At 41.6% G+C, this 14,275-nt stretch overlaps 1 protein-coding gene across 3 annotated transcripts in view; it reads left to right on the top strand.

Moving 5' to 3' along the window:
* Positions 1 to 14,275, top strand: part of Gda (guanine deaminase) — an 81,355-nt gene that overhangs the window by 27,801 nt on the left and 39,279 nt on the right. Inside the window, exon 2 of one of the 3 annotated variants that reach the window (NM_010266.2) lies at positions 10,552 to 10,640. The exons of 1 other annotated variant lie outside the window; for it this stretch is intronic. In NM_010266.2, coding sequence (NP_034396.1) covers positions 10,552 to 10,640 — 89 coding nt within the window. The remainder of the gene's footprint in view (positions 1 to 10,551; positions 10,641 to 14,275) is intronic. One more of the 3 variants, XM_006526680.2, reaches the window with a different exon arrangement.

Below are 14,275 nucleotides of genomic sequence, written 5' to 3'. Positions count from 1 at the left end.
ATCCTGAACTGTGGAAGAGAAGAGAGCAAGCTGGGCACTAGCATACTTTCATTAATTTCTTGGTCTTTGTTCTTAACCAATGATGTAATACAGAGCTGTGTAGAGTTACTGTCTTCTTAACTTTCCATAATGATGGACTACCCTGGAATTGTGAGCCCCAAACATCCCATCTCTTTTAAGGTTTCTTTCTTTCTTTCTTTCTTTCTTTCTTTCTTTCTTTCTTTCTTTCTTTCTTTTGTTCGTTCGTTCGTTCGTTCGTTCGTTCTCCCTCTCTCCCTCTCTCCCTCTCTCCCTCTCTCTCCCCATCTCTCTCTTTCTCTCTTTCTCTCTCCTCTTTCTCTTTCTCTCTCTCTCTCTCTTTCTTTCTCTCGCTCTCTCTTTCTTTCATATATATATATATATATATGGAGAGAGAGAGAGAGTTACTGTCTTCTTAACTGGAAAAAAAAGAAAGGACACTTTTTGTCTGTTTTAGGGACAATGACTAGTACTGAGAAGTGGGAGTATTGCTGTATAGACTTTTGGGCTGTTCTATGGGGGAGAATGTGGAAGAGTTCAGAACTCTGAAGTAGAAAAACAATTGAATGCTTGAAACAGAGCTTAGTGGGCCCTTCTACAAGATGCTGAGGAAATTTGGGCAATAAAGAGACCACGACCATGAAGTTTCAGAGGGGTTCAAAGACTGTATCAGGAACTGGGGGAAGAGCTATTTAAATACTGTTTTGGCTAAGAAGTTGGCTTCAGTTAGTCCATGTCTTGAACACTGGAGTGCTTAGTTTAAAGATAATGGACTGGTGTTGTTGACAGAGGAAATTTTACGATGGGAGTGTATTTAGACTGATGGTAAAGTAGCAGCTGTAACTGATAGAGAGATGAATTGTAGAGAAACCACCCTCACGACCCCAGGAGAATGGAAAAGCATCCCAAGGGCAGAACTCTGTGCTTTGAAGGAGGTTCCATCTTGTGAAGATTCATTTTTATTTTAAAGAAGGAAGCTGGGGCTGCAGAGATTGCTAGCAGTTAAAAGCACTGATTGCTCTTCCAGAGGACCTGGGTTTGACACTTAGCACCTACATGGCTCACATTTGTTTTTTCTAACTCCAGTTCTAGGGGCAATCTGATGTCCTTTGCTAGCCTCTGAGAGTACCAGCCATGACATGGTGTACACATATACACAAAGGCAAGACAACCACACACAATAAAATAAAATAAAATAAAATGTAACAAAACCTCTAAATTAAAAGGGTTTTCTTGTGTCTTAAAAGCAGCTGTCTAGCAGTGTTTTCCAGGAGTTAACAGACAGAAATTGATGTAGCTGTGGTCCTTGGGGGAGGGGGGGCTGTGTATACCTTGAACTGGTAGCAGAACTTGCCACTAAATACCAGCCTTATGGTTCTGCTTCTGAAGATAGGAAAGATCCAGGATTGAGGGTTCTTGGAAAGCACCTGGGGCCAGGCTATGTGTGACAGAATTTGAATCCCCGTGGAGAGATCCTGAAAGATCACTGAGTACAGCTGTGAAGATGAAGCCTCAGTTGTACTTGAGACCGCAGGGTATAGGGGGATGCCAGAACTATCGGACATATACAAACGAGAACAGCGGGCTGAGTAGATCTAGCCTGAGAAAGCGCTTATTCTTCAGAAGGCAGGGCTGAAGGAGTAAGGCTGCCTGAGTTTGTGCAGGCCAGTTAACTCCATTGCAAGCCTTAGATGTTAGATACAGAGCTGTGGGTGCTGATGTGTTGATCACCCTTTGCTGTGTTCCAATCCTTTCTTTTTAGAAACAGGAAGGTTTATTCTGTGCCATTATATGTTGGGAGTCTAAAGCATGGCTTTGTTTCCATAGGCACTCGGAGCTAAGAGACTTCAGGTTTTTTTGTTTTGTTTGAGGTGGGGGGTGGGGGGGCGGGGAGTTGAGAGACTTCAGGTTTTTAAAATTGGAAGTTTTAAGACCACGGGGACTTTTAAAAAGTGGACTGTGTTATTTGTTGTCTTAGTTAGGGTTTTACTACTGTGAACAGACACCGTGACCAAGGCAAGTCTTATAAAAACAACATTTATTTGGGGCTGATTTACAGGTTCAGAGGTTCAGTCCATTATCATCAAGATGGGAGCATGGCAGTATCTAGGCAGGCATGGCACAGGCAGAGATGAGAGTTCTACCTCTTCATCCAAAGGCTGCTAGTGGAAGACTGACTTCCAGGCAGCTAGGGGTGAGGATTTTAAGCCCACACCCACAGTGACACACCTACTCCAACCAGGTCACACCTATTCCAAGAAGGCCAAACCTCAAAATGGTGCCACTCCCTGGCCCAAGAATATACAAACCATCACATATGTTATGAGACAAACACAAGGCTTTTGGGACCATGGGTGGAAGGTTATGGCTTAAAGGGACATGTTTGTGTGCAAAGTTGACAAGAGGTAAAGTTGTGGTGTTTAAAGTCTCTACCTGATACCATTCAGAATCTCTGGGGATGAAAATCTCAATGAAGGATTGTCTAGACTAAATTGGCCTGTGTGCCTGTCTGTGGTGGACTGTGTCAATTACATTAATTGAGATGGGAAGAACCACTCAGTGTGGGTGGTCCTAATCCCTAGTCAGGGGATGCTGAAATGCGTTATCCTGGAGAAAGAGATTGAGTGCAAACAAGCCTGTTTGTATTCTTTGTTCTCTGTTTCTGATCATAGATATAATGTAACCAGCTCCCTCCGGCTCCAGCTACTATGACTCCCTACTGTGGCAGACTGTCTATGTGCTAGTAATTTTTTTTTTAAATCCACTTGACAGAATATCGAGTCATCTGTGAAAAGGGAAACCTCAACTGAGAAAGTGTTTCCAGCAGATTAGCCCATAGGCTAGTCTGTGGGGGATATTTTGGTTAATGACTGATAGGGGACGGCCTAACTCAATGTAGGAAGTACCACCTCTGAGCAGGTGGTCCTGAGTTTTACAGGAAATCAGGCTGAACAAAGCATGGTAGATAAACCAGCAAGCAGCATTCTGCTGTAATCTCAGTGTCAGTTGTGGTTGTTCTTATAATAGTTAATTAATAAATTCAACATTCCAGATGCTGCTCCCCCCCCCCGTCTCTCCCTCACAGAGTCCTTTCCCCTCATGCCCCCTCCCTTTCTCCTCTGAGAGAGTGGGGTGTAGCCCCCTAGGTTTCTCCCCACTCTGGCACATTGAGTCTCAGCTTGATTGAGCACATCTTCTCCTACCAAGGCCAGACAAGGTAGCCATGAAGCCTGAGCTGCCTACCTGTTACTTATGTGCCAGGGGACTCGTTCCAATCCTTGTATGCCCTTTGGTGGGCAGCCTAAACTTCTGAGAGCTCCCAGGAGTGGAGGTTTGTTGACTCTTGGTCTTCCTGTGAGGTTACCATCTCCTTCAGGGCCTTCCATCCTTCCCCAATCTTTTCTGAAAGTGTTTTTGACCTCCATCTAATGTTGGGCTGTGTGTATCTGCATCTGTTTCAGTCCACTGCTGGGTAGAGCCTGTCAGAGGTCAGTTATGCTAGGCTCCTGTCTCCGTGCATAACAGAATATTATTAATAATGCTAAGAATGGTCTGCTTATGCTCCTGCCTTGGCTTCTGTCAGTGGCAGACAATGATCAGATATAAGCCAAAGAAACCCTTTCTTCCCCAAGTTGGTTTTGGTCAGTGTTTTATCACAATGAAATAAGACAAACTATAAGTTTGGTTCATGCTTTAAGTCAGCTGACTTCTCTCACGTTGATTTCATCAGAGTATTTCATCACAATGACAAGAAACTAAGACATTCTTCCCATCGAAATCCTTCATTGCACCCGTTCTAAACATTGGTGACAAAGCCTTACATAATCATAACCACAAAGATTAGGAAATTAACGTTGGTGTAATTCTGCTACACAACGAGATCCCCTTCGAGCCTTCCTCATGGTCTCAATAATGTCCTTAAATGTCCCTTCCTCCCTCTGGTGCAGAATTGGCTCCAAAATCCCAAGTCCCACTTGTGTGCCACACTTCACTTGCCTTTCACCTGGGGCAAGTTTTGGTCTTTCTTCATAGTTTATGTGCCAGATACTTTTCAAGAATAAGAACTCTTACACTGACCCTCAGGTTAGTTTGCATGTTTCCTCGTGATGAGCTTCAGATGATACATGTGAGAAGGAATGTCAGAATCAATGTGGCGTTCCCAGTGCGTCATGTCAGAAGGTGGTGGTGTGTCCTGCTATTGTCGATGATGATGTTAGCAATGTGGGTGGTCTTTGCCATGTTTCTTCACTGTGAAGCTATTATTTTCTTTGTAAAATAAGTGTTATGGGAAGGTTCTTCTTTGATAATTATTTGAGTATCCTGCTGTGCAACCAAATCTCAGATCCAGGTTTTAGCATTTAGTTTTATAATGGATTTTAAATGCTTATTTTTCAATGAATTCCCTTCATGTTTTTGTATTGCAGTTTGTTTACCGGTCTACTGAAGAATGTATTGTTGTGTCTCCCTAAACTTAAAATATTTAGTATTTGAGCTTCTGGAGAACTTTCTGGTTTTTTTTTGTTTTTTTTTTTTGTTTTTTTTTTTTTTTTAAGATTTATTTATTTATTGTATGTAAGTTCACTGTAGCTGTCCTCAGATACTCCAGAAGAGGGCATCAGATTTTGTTACGGATGGTTGTGAGCCACCATGTGGTTGCTGGGATTTGAACTCGGGACCTTTGGAAGAGCAGTTGGTGCTCTTAACCTCTTAACCACTGAGCCATCTCGCCAGCCCCCCTTTCTGTTTTTTAAATCACCTCTAGTTTCTATTGCCAGACAAGCAATCAACTGCCTGGAACAATCTCTAGGCAGATGATTTAGCCCAGCAAATACTCCTGTTTGTTCTGCACCTGGGATGATCACACAGCCTGGTGGTCTGCTCTCTTATTTACAAAAAGAATATTAGATCAGAAAATCTAAGCCCTTCATGGTATTCTTTGGTGCCGTCGTGGTAATTTTCACTTCACTCTGCCTAGATAGGCTGACTTTTGTTTTTTAAACCATATCTTACTCTTTCATTAATCAGTTTGACCCGAATTACATGAATATACCAATGTTTGTCTTTGCCAAGTGTTTTAGCAGTCTCTGAAGTATAATATCTTTCATCTGGTCCTATCACAGTGACTTGAGTAGGATTTTGGGATGAGTACAGACACATGCTACCTCCTTTTGTTGCATAGCTGAGCTATTTCACAATTATCCAGAAGTTATTCTAGGTCATGGCCACAAGCCTTTTGCCCAAATTTTCCATCTGGTGTTTGGAGCCTGTATCTTGCAGGGACTTGTGTCATAAACTGATATTTATTATTTATCTGCCTTCAGCTTAAGTCTTTCTGACATCATTAGTGCTTATCCTACATAGCCCTCATTTCACACGAGAAACATTTGGACTTGTTTACTTAACAGAAGGGAATCAAGTTGCTCATCTGGACAACTAAGGGTTTGGCTGAGAGAGCCTCTGCTGGCTGGAACTTGCTATGGTTTCAGGAAACCTTGGTTTTAGAGATCCGTGTATGCATTTGACAGCTTGCCTAGAACGAGACCATGGCCTGTAAGGAGGAAGGCCTGTGGGCCTTGCCAGGCTCTTGAATGAACAATCAAGCAAATGGCATCCCAAACCCTGAAAGTCTAGAGGTAAGGAAGCCACTGAACCAGGAAGAATGCATCAACCATATTTTCCTGCAGCTTTTTAGAGATTTCTTAAAAAATAAACCCCGAAGGCTGACCATGACTTACAATGTGTGCTTATCTTTGGTCTGGATTCCTTCCACTTGTTTCCCTAGAGTTGAGCTGGTTGTCCACTAGTATGTTTGTAGTTTCTGAACATATTGGACATACCCCATATTGATCTTTTGGTGCCCTCAGGGAATTCAGGTTACTCACCCTCACGTCAGAAAAAGCCATGCTTAAGAAGCATCTCTCTGAGAGACCATTGTGTATGTCCTACAGTCTGTCTGTTGTTCACTTTCCATTACAGCATGTCATGCTAATGCCATATGTGTTATACACACCACGAATTGATTGCTCCCAACCCCTTCGAAAATGCTGTTTAACAAGAGGTCCACAGACAGTATTGGATGGACGAAAATACAAATAAGAACAAGATAAAAGTTCTCCCAACCCACAGTTCCGATAACATTGACCATATGCCTTCAGCTCAGTGCCTCTTTCTGCTTTTCACTTCCTCACCTCTGTTCCTGTCCCTTCCATCCCTTTTTCTTCCACTTGATATCTATCAGGTATCAATTCCTTCCTCTTACTGTCAGATTCTGACCTTTCCTGCCTGTACCACTGTTCCTCCATGCAGTGGGAGAAGGGCTTCACTGTGCTCCCCCAAACATCCCCCTCTTACTCCTTATCTATCTGGGCATATTTTAACTCCTCAGCCACATAGGCTCTGTGTGTAGAGAATAGACATCCACATACATATCTGCATGTGCACCCATATCCACATATACCATATTATCAAAAGTGTCATTATAAATACATGGTATCTAGTAATCTAGATTTTAAACAGATTCTTTAACATTACATTCTTATTGAAAATATTTAATCTGAATCCTGTGTTTCTACCCTGTCTTTGACCATTTAGTTCCCAGGTAAAAACACACATAACCTTTATATTTATCATAAGCCTTAATCAGCTCTACAATCAGCACTACAACTGGGCAGATATCTATCCACTATGCTATTATGTCTATTTCCCAGCTAATAATCCCATTATATAACTTGCCATGTTTTATCTGGGCTGCCCTTACCCAACTTTGCCAACCCAGATGGCCATTATTTTAAGATTCTTAACCAATGGTGGCTTCTCTTCTCTTCTTTCTTCTTCTCTTCCCCCTCCTCATGGTCTCTTCCAATCCCAAAGCCAGAAGCACCAAGCCCCACCTATCCCAATTTTGCCCAACTACAGGCTGTGTGCACCTTTATTCACCAATCATAAATGACTTGGGGACAAGGTCATATATCATTTGGGTCTACATGTGAACTGTCTCATCTCTTGGGCAACTAGGTTTTGGGGACCTGCACTTAGCATTACAATACATAGCAACAGACCAAACCTCAACATTGTATAAAGGATAATTTTCCATTCAGCAGATATGTCTTCATTATTTTAATCATTGTTCTGCTTTGTTGTATCTAGCTAGTCCTCTCTGACTTTGAGATAACAGTCTTTCACTATGTGTGGTGTATACTTTGAAACGAGATGGAGAGATAGTTTTGTAGAGAGGGTAGCTATAAAACCAGCACTGTGAATGCCTATACTATGAGTTCCCAGGAGAGATAATCTTCACTCTTAAAAAAAAAAAAGAGTTTTGAAAAGCAGTATAAGATTTTAAACTTTTAAACCCTGGTGGTATGCATGACTTACTGGATATAGATATGTAGAGTCCAATATTTCTAGCACTTAAAAAGTATTCACTCCTTCAAATTAAACCGTGATATGATAACATGTACCTTTAATTTTAGCACTTGGGAGGTGGAGGCAGGCTGATCTAAGAGTTCAAGGTCAGCCTGGTCAACATAGCAATTCTGGACATGCCAGGGTGACATAGTGAGACCAAAATATAGACTTTCTCTTTCCCCCCTCTTATTTACTTATTTATTTACATCCCAAACGCTGCTCCTCCCTCCTAGTCCTCCCCCCAGAGTCCCTCCTCCTTCCCTCCTCCCCTACTTGAGAGGATGGGCCCCTCCCCTAGGTAGCCCCTGACTCTGGTGTATCATCAAGTCTCTGCAGGCTTAGAAGCATCTTCTCCCACTGTAATCCTGTTGGGGAATGGATTCCACAGCCTTAGGGAGAGCCCTGCGATACCCACATAGAGATTGAGCTGCATGTCTGCTACATATGTCCTAGGAGCCTTGGTCCAGCTCGTGTATGCTCTTTGCTTGGTGGCTCAGTTTCTGAGGGCTCTCCGAGGCCCATGTTAGTTGACTGCTTGTCTTCCTGTGTGGTTCCCCTCCCTTTCAGAGCGTTCAGTCCTCCAACTCTTCTGTAAGAGTGCATGACTTCCATACAGTGTTTGACCGGCTGTGGGTGTCTTTATCTGTTTCAGTCAGCTGCTGGGTAGAGCCTCTCAGAAGATGGTTGTGCTAGACTCCTGTCTGCAAGCATAACAGACTGTCAGAGATTGGCACTTGCCCATGGAAGAGGTCTCAAGTTGGGCTGGTTAATGATTGGCCATACCTTCAGTCTCTGCTCCATCTTTGTCCCTGCATTTCTTTTAGACAGGAAAAATTTTGGGTCAAAAGCTTTGTGGGTGGGTTGGTGTCCTTATCCCTCCACTGGGGGACCTGCCTGGGTACAGCAGGTGGATTCTTTACGTTCCATATCCCCACTGTTGTGCATCTTGGCTAAGGTCCCAAACATTGACTTCCAGGAGCCTCCCCCATCTCAGGAGTCTGGGACTTCCTAGAGATTCCAACCAACCCCTAACCCCCAGCAGCTGCACATTTCCAGGCATTCTCCTGCCCCTCAGCCCTTCTTTGCTGTCTCTCCCCATATCTGATTTTCTTCTCTTTTATGGTTTGAAATGTATACAGTTCCCCTTCCCTACCGAGTTTGACTTCTGGACTAATCCCATATACAGTTTTAATCTAATGCACTGTATTTTCTTCTTGGAAGTCTTATCGAACAATTATCACTATAACACTCATGGCATAAATTGAAATTTCCCAGGAACAAGAGAACATTTCAAAATGCCTGTTATATGTATTGAAAGGTAATTTGTTACATGCAAATAAAAAGATATTCCCTTCAATTACATAATGGATCAGTGATTATTTTTGGTTGGAAGCATGAATTAGAGGCACCATAATTTTTCTTATTTTCTACTTTTCTAGATATAAATGATGAAAACCATTTTTATATAAATCAGAAGAATGGTAATAGAGGCATTTTTATTGTAGCATTATTGAGTCATTCCTTGAACTTTTAAATTATTTGGTTAAAAATATATTAATTGTTAAAGTTATTTTTAATCCTCTATTGGGTGATAAACAATTCATCAGCCAGTCAGCTGGTTCTGTTGACAGCAAAGGCCACAGACCTAGAGAAGTATCACTAAATGCCAGGCATACTCCTATGTATGTATTACATAATGTATTCCCGTATATGCTTGATTCTGTGAGATTCCATTTATTGAGAAAAGCCACTGTGGGCTGAGAACTTCCCACAGGGGCAGCAGAGCTGCCTTAGTTTCCCCGTTTGGCTTATATCTCTCTAGAATAATTTTTTTCATTTTTATTTTGCTCAAAAACATTTATTCCTGGGCTGGAGAGATGGCTCAGAAGTTAAGAGCACCGATTGCTCTTCCAGAGGTCCTGAGTTCAATTCCCAGCAACCACATGGTGGCTCACAACCATCTGTAATGGGATCTGATGCCCTCTTCTGGTGTGTCTGAAGACTGTAACAGTGTACTCACATATATACAATAAATAAATATTTGAAAAAAAGAATAGCTTAAAAACATTTTATTCTTAATATATTTCAAATATTTATATACAAGTTTTTATCATACTACTTATTTATGAACTTTATAATTGATTGCTTTTGAAATGGTATTGGTAAATTCTAATTTTATGGCTTTTAAAATAATTATGTGATAGGCTTTTATGAGTATTGATTCTTCCTTTTTAAATGTTTATTGTTTCAAGTGTATATTTATAATCATCTAATTAATCTAATTTAGGACTTACTTCTAACCAGTATCACATTTTTATAAGAGGCATGTATCAATGAACAAAGAAGTGAATGTTTTCTTTTCAGTTACACAAATTATTGTGTCCTGAGGTATATTGCCTCAATTCTCACTCCACTAAGTAGACAATTTTTATTTTCTAGATGTTTTTCAAATTTTAATTTTCAATGAAACACCTTCTTTCTCATAATTTTGCATCTAAAACTGAAACAGGAAGGGCTTTAGGATCTAGCTTGGTGGTAGAGCCCAACACGGCAAAACAAAGCAAGCAACAACACCGAACAGGCGGAATATTTTCTGCGTTCTAACCATGCAACTTCCATCTTTTCTTGCTAAACAGTCTCCTTGATAAAGCTGTCACAGTGTGCAAAACAGCCACAGACATACTTGACCATTTACTGTGTACTGGGCATTTGCTAATTTCAATACCAAAATTATCATATTTAGTCTCCACAGTAGCCTTACAAAACATGAGGCAGTGTTTCTCCTAACAGCCTAACAGCAGCCTCTTACTAGGTTCAAGTTGGGTGTTTTTCCTACAATCGCTTTAGTGAAGGAAGGGCAGACCCCCCCTTGTTCTTGTCAGAATGAGTCTTTGGAAGAACAAGTTTGGAATGTCAGGTCTACCTTTTTGCAAAAGAGAAGTTGAATGTTAGTTCTAAGGGCAACAAAACACAAACTATTGTCATGTTTTTCCCTCCAAAATTAATCTTGCTTTGTACCAAATATTATTTAAAATTAACTCAGCATCACTCTGAAAATATAGTGTTTTGTGTCAACAAATGGCTGATTTATTAATATCTGACTTTTTTTCTTTCTTCCTCTTAAAGATAGTGTTTCTAGAAGAATCATCTCAGCAAGAAAAACTGGCCAAGGAGTGGTGCTTCAAACCATGTGAGATCAGAGAACTGAGCCACCAGTAAGTCTCTACCAACAGCTTCCCTTTTGCTGGAAGCCAGTATCAAGGTTGAAGCAATGAGAAATGTTCACTAAGAGAGGGGAGGCTTCCTAATTTACCAGTTGTCCATTAGTGGGGAAGATGAGTAAGAAAAAAAAAGCCATCTGAAGAACAGAAACTTTGAGGACCAGAGATTGCCATGGCTCTTTTCTTTTCTTTTCTTTTCTTTCTTTCTTTCTTTCTTTCTTTCTTTCTTTCTTTCTTTCTTTCTTTCTTTCTTTCTTTCTTTCTTTCTTTCCTTCCTTCCTTCCTTCCTTCCTTCCTTCCTTCCTTCCTTCCTTCCTTCCTTCCTTTCTTCCTTTCTTCCTTTCTTCCTTTTTTTTTTTTGGGGGGGGGGTTCGAGACAGAGTTTCTCTGTATAGCCCTGGCTGTCCTGGAACTCACTCTGTAGACAAGGCTGGCCTTGAATTCAGAAATCCGCCTGCCTCTGCCTCTCAAGTGCTGGGATTAAAGGCGTGCGCCACCACTGCCTGGCTGGTTCCTTTATTTCTTTAGCAAACATCTGTTGAGTATTACGTGTGCAGTGTTAGAATCTTAACAAGTCTTTAGCCCTATATAAGATGGGGGAGGGGAGGGGCAAAAACAGGGAAAGTATTAGCGAACAGAGTTTGAGAAATGACTCCAGTGGCATGATTAGGGAGGACCTGGGTTCAGAGTGCACTTGAGTTGGAATTTTTATGATCTTTACTATCTACATAAAATGTGCTTCCAGTGGAGGGCTTACTGCCTCCATAGCCTGGCTGATTTGATATGTACAAATGAGAATACTTGTCTCAAGCTGATGTAGTTTATCTAATTTCAGAAGGCTGTGTTTTAAGTCCAATAATAGTGGCACCATCATTTTTACTCTGAAAATCCATTTAAAACTTAAAAAGTGACTCTAGGTAATGGAGGTAGAAGTTCATGGAACTGATGATGGTGTTCAAACAGACTTTGTGACTCAGTCAACTGTCCTTGTACAACGTTGTATCAGTATTTGCCATTTGTATAGAACATGAGTGGATGCGTGGGGGATGCCTTCACATGCCTGTAATCCCAGCACTAGGAGGCTGGGGCAGAACTTCAAGTTCAAGGCTAATCTGGGTTACATATTGAGACCACACCTCAAAAAGGAAATGAGAAGTGGGGTGGAGTAGAGCATGGAACTGTGGATGTAGATTAGTAGTAGAGTACATGTTTGCTATGTGTTAAGTCTTTGGGTTTACAAAAATAAAGTTAAGTAAAAATAAAGAAATATAAAAGATGGGCAGGTGTTCTGATTACTGTATATAGGATTCTATATATTGTTAACTCTTTCTCAATTTTTAAAAAGGCTAGGTTACCACTTCAGGTTTAAAGTGTGAAGTTGATGTTCTAAGGGAGTTATGCTGACTAAATATCATGGGGGAGGGAAAGCCAATGGGCGAAGGGAGGGGACCTTCTTCTGAGGAAGCCAGTGGGCCACCTCTTGACTCTGCCTCGTTGGCTCTTGATAGCTACCATCCAGCTCCAAGTCATATGGTGAATTGACTTCTAACCTGGGCTGAGGCATTGGCAGGTTCCAAGCCTGTAACCATCCCTGAACTGCATCTTCTCTCTGTAAAATGAGGTAGTGCACTTAAGGACTTTGTTCCACACGCATCTCTAACATCCCACACGCTTGCTTCTTTATCTCAGCAAACCGCATACTCACCCTTGGGTGTGTGGGTTTTGGTGGGGTCATATCCCAGCACTTCTTGTATCTGGTAAAAGCCACACTCAGGCCATGGTAAGTCCTTCCTAGCCTAGCTTCTGCTCTCAAATATTGCACCCTCAAGAACCTCCTTGCCTCTTGAGTCCTGATAAGCACACACAGGTTTCCCTTGCATTCAATCAATCAATCAATCAATCAATCAAGTTATGAAGTCTTATGTATTTTTCCCATAATGACTTTTTCTATGAAATATGCCCAGTTCTTTTTCTATCACTCACACGGTGAGCCCCTTACTCCTCAGAACCTTGGACAGAACTAAAGTACCCTGAGCTTTGGAGTAAATGTTCAGCGCCCCTGCCGTCAGATCACTGCGTTAGATGTTCTATAGTCTCTCTGAGGCTTCAGATCCCCTGCCTTCAGATTCTTGCCACTATCCCCCCCTTCCTTTATTTCTCTCTTCCTGATATCTCCTGGGACCCCTTTATTTTCTCAGCGACAGTTCTGCCAATGCCAATCATCGCCTTCTTCTCTTCCTTGTCCTTACATGGACGCTGCTGCTCAAGAGTTAGCTTTGTTTATTCATTTCTACAGAAATCTCTGCCATTTGAAGCTTGAAGAGAAGCCCTTTAACCCTGAATCCTGTCTTTAACTATTGTGGGACAGCTTATCCCACACCATCAGGAACTTCTTGGACACGTAGAGGTCACACAGTAGAGACTAGATATGGTTTGAGTGTGTCCTTCAAAGGTTCAGATGCTGAAAGTTGGACCCTGTGTACAGTACAGATATTGAGAAGCAGTGAGATTGTTGAGAAGTGGGACCTGGTTGGAGATGATTCGTGATGATCGCACAAAGTGAGGGGGTTCTTCTGAGAGTGGGCTGAGTTGGGCTGAATTAAAGTGACTCTGTCCCATACAGTTGGCTTATTCTGCATGCAGCTGGTTATTTTTATAGTTCTCTATGTGTGTAATGCAAAAAGGTGTGCCCTTGCCTAGATCGTGCATGTACAATTTTAGAAGTGTGAGATAAACAAACCTCTTTTAAAAGTAAAGTATCCAGCCTTGGGTAGTTTGTTGCAGATATATGCAACAGTCACTGCCTCATTCATTGACACTTGACTTAGGCTGACATCATGTGACCCTGCATACCTGACTCTGTACTCAGGTTCTCTGCACTTTGTGTGCTCGCCCTCATATGCTCAAAACTTTCTCTGACTCATCTCCTTTGCTTCTAGAGACTGATGGGATAGTACATTCTTCCTCCTGTGTTTATCAGTTGCTTTTCCATTCCCATTTCTGTGACCTTTATTCAGAAAGCTTGCATGTGGAAGGCTTCAGGAGTCCCCTAGCTCATGTATTTCTACCCTGTATGTATTTATATAGGGATATGTGCGTGTGCACATGCATGCACACATGGAGAAGGCCGAGTTTGATACCGGTATCATTTTCCACCTTATTTGTTGAAATCCAGAACTTATTGATTCAGCTCATCTACTCAGCTAGCTTGCCTCCCTGTGATGGGATAAAGGGAGCCACCCTGCCCTCCTGGTATTTACCTGGGTATTAGACATTTGAACTCTGATTCTTATGCTTGCCCAGGAAGCATTTTATCCACTGAGCCATCTCTTGGCCCTTCAAAATTTTGTTTTGCAAGTGATTCCTATTGTAAGAGTACTGGCTTTTTATTTTCCTGAATAGTATTCCACTGGGCCACAGTTTGTTTATCCATATTTTTCCCGTGACAGTTATTTATATTGTTTCCAACTTGAGGCTACAATATGAACAGAACTGCTGCAAACATTCTTGTACAATCTGTTTTTATAAACTTAAGCTTTATTTCTCTTGAGTACGTACTTAAGACTGAAATTATTCACTCAGATCCTGTGTAACAAGGTCTCTCTCTCTCTCTCTCTCTCTCTCTCTCT

Source organism: Mus musculus, chromosome 19, assembly GCF_000001635.26.
Source record: "Mus musculus strain C57BL/6J chromosome 19, GRCm38.p6 C57BL/6J".
Lineage (NCBI taxonomy): Eukaryota > Metazoa > Chordata > Mammalia > Rodentia > Muridae > Mus > Mus musculus.
Note: the sequence above shows the minus strand (reverse complement) of the source record. Positions and strands in the feature narration are given on the sequence as shown.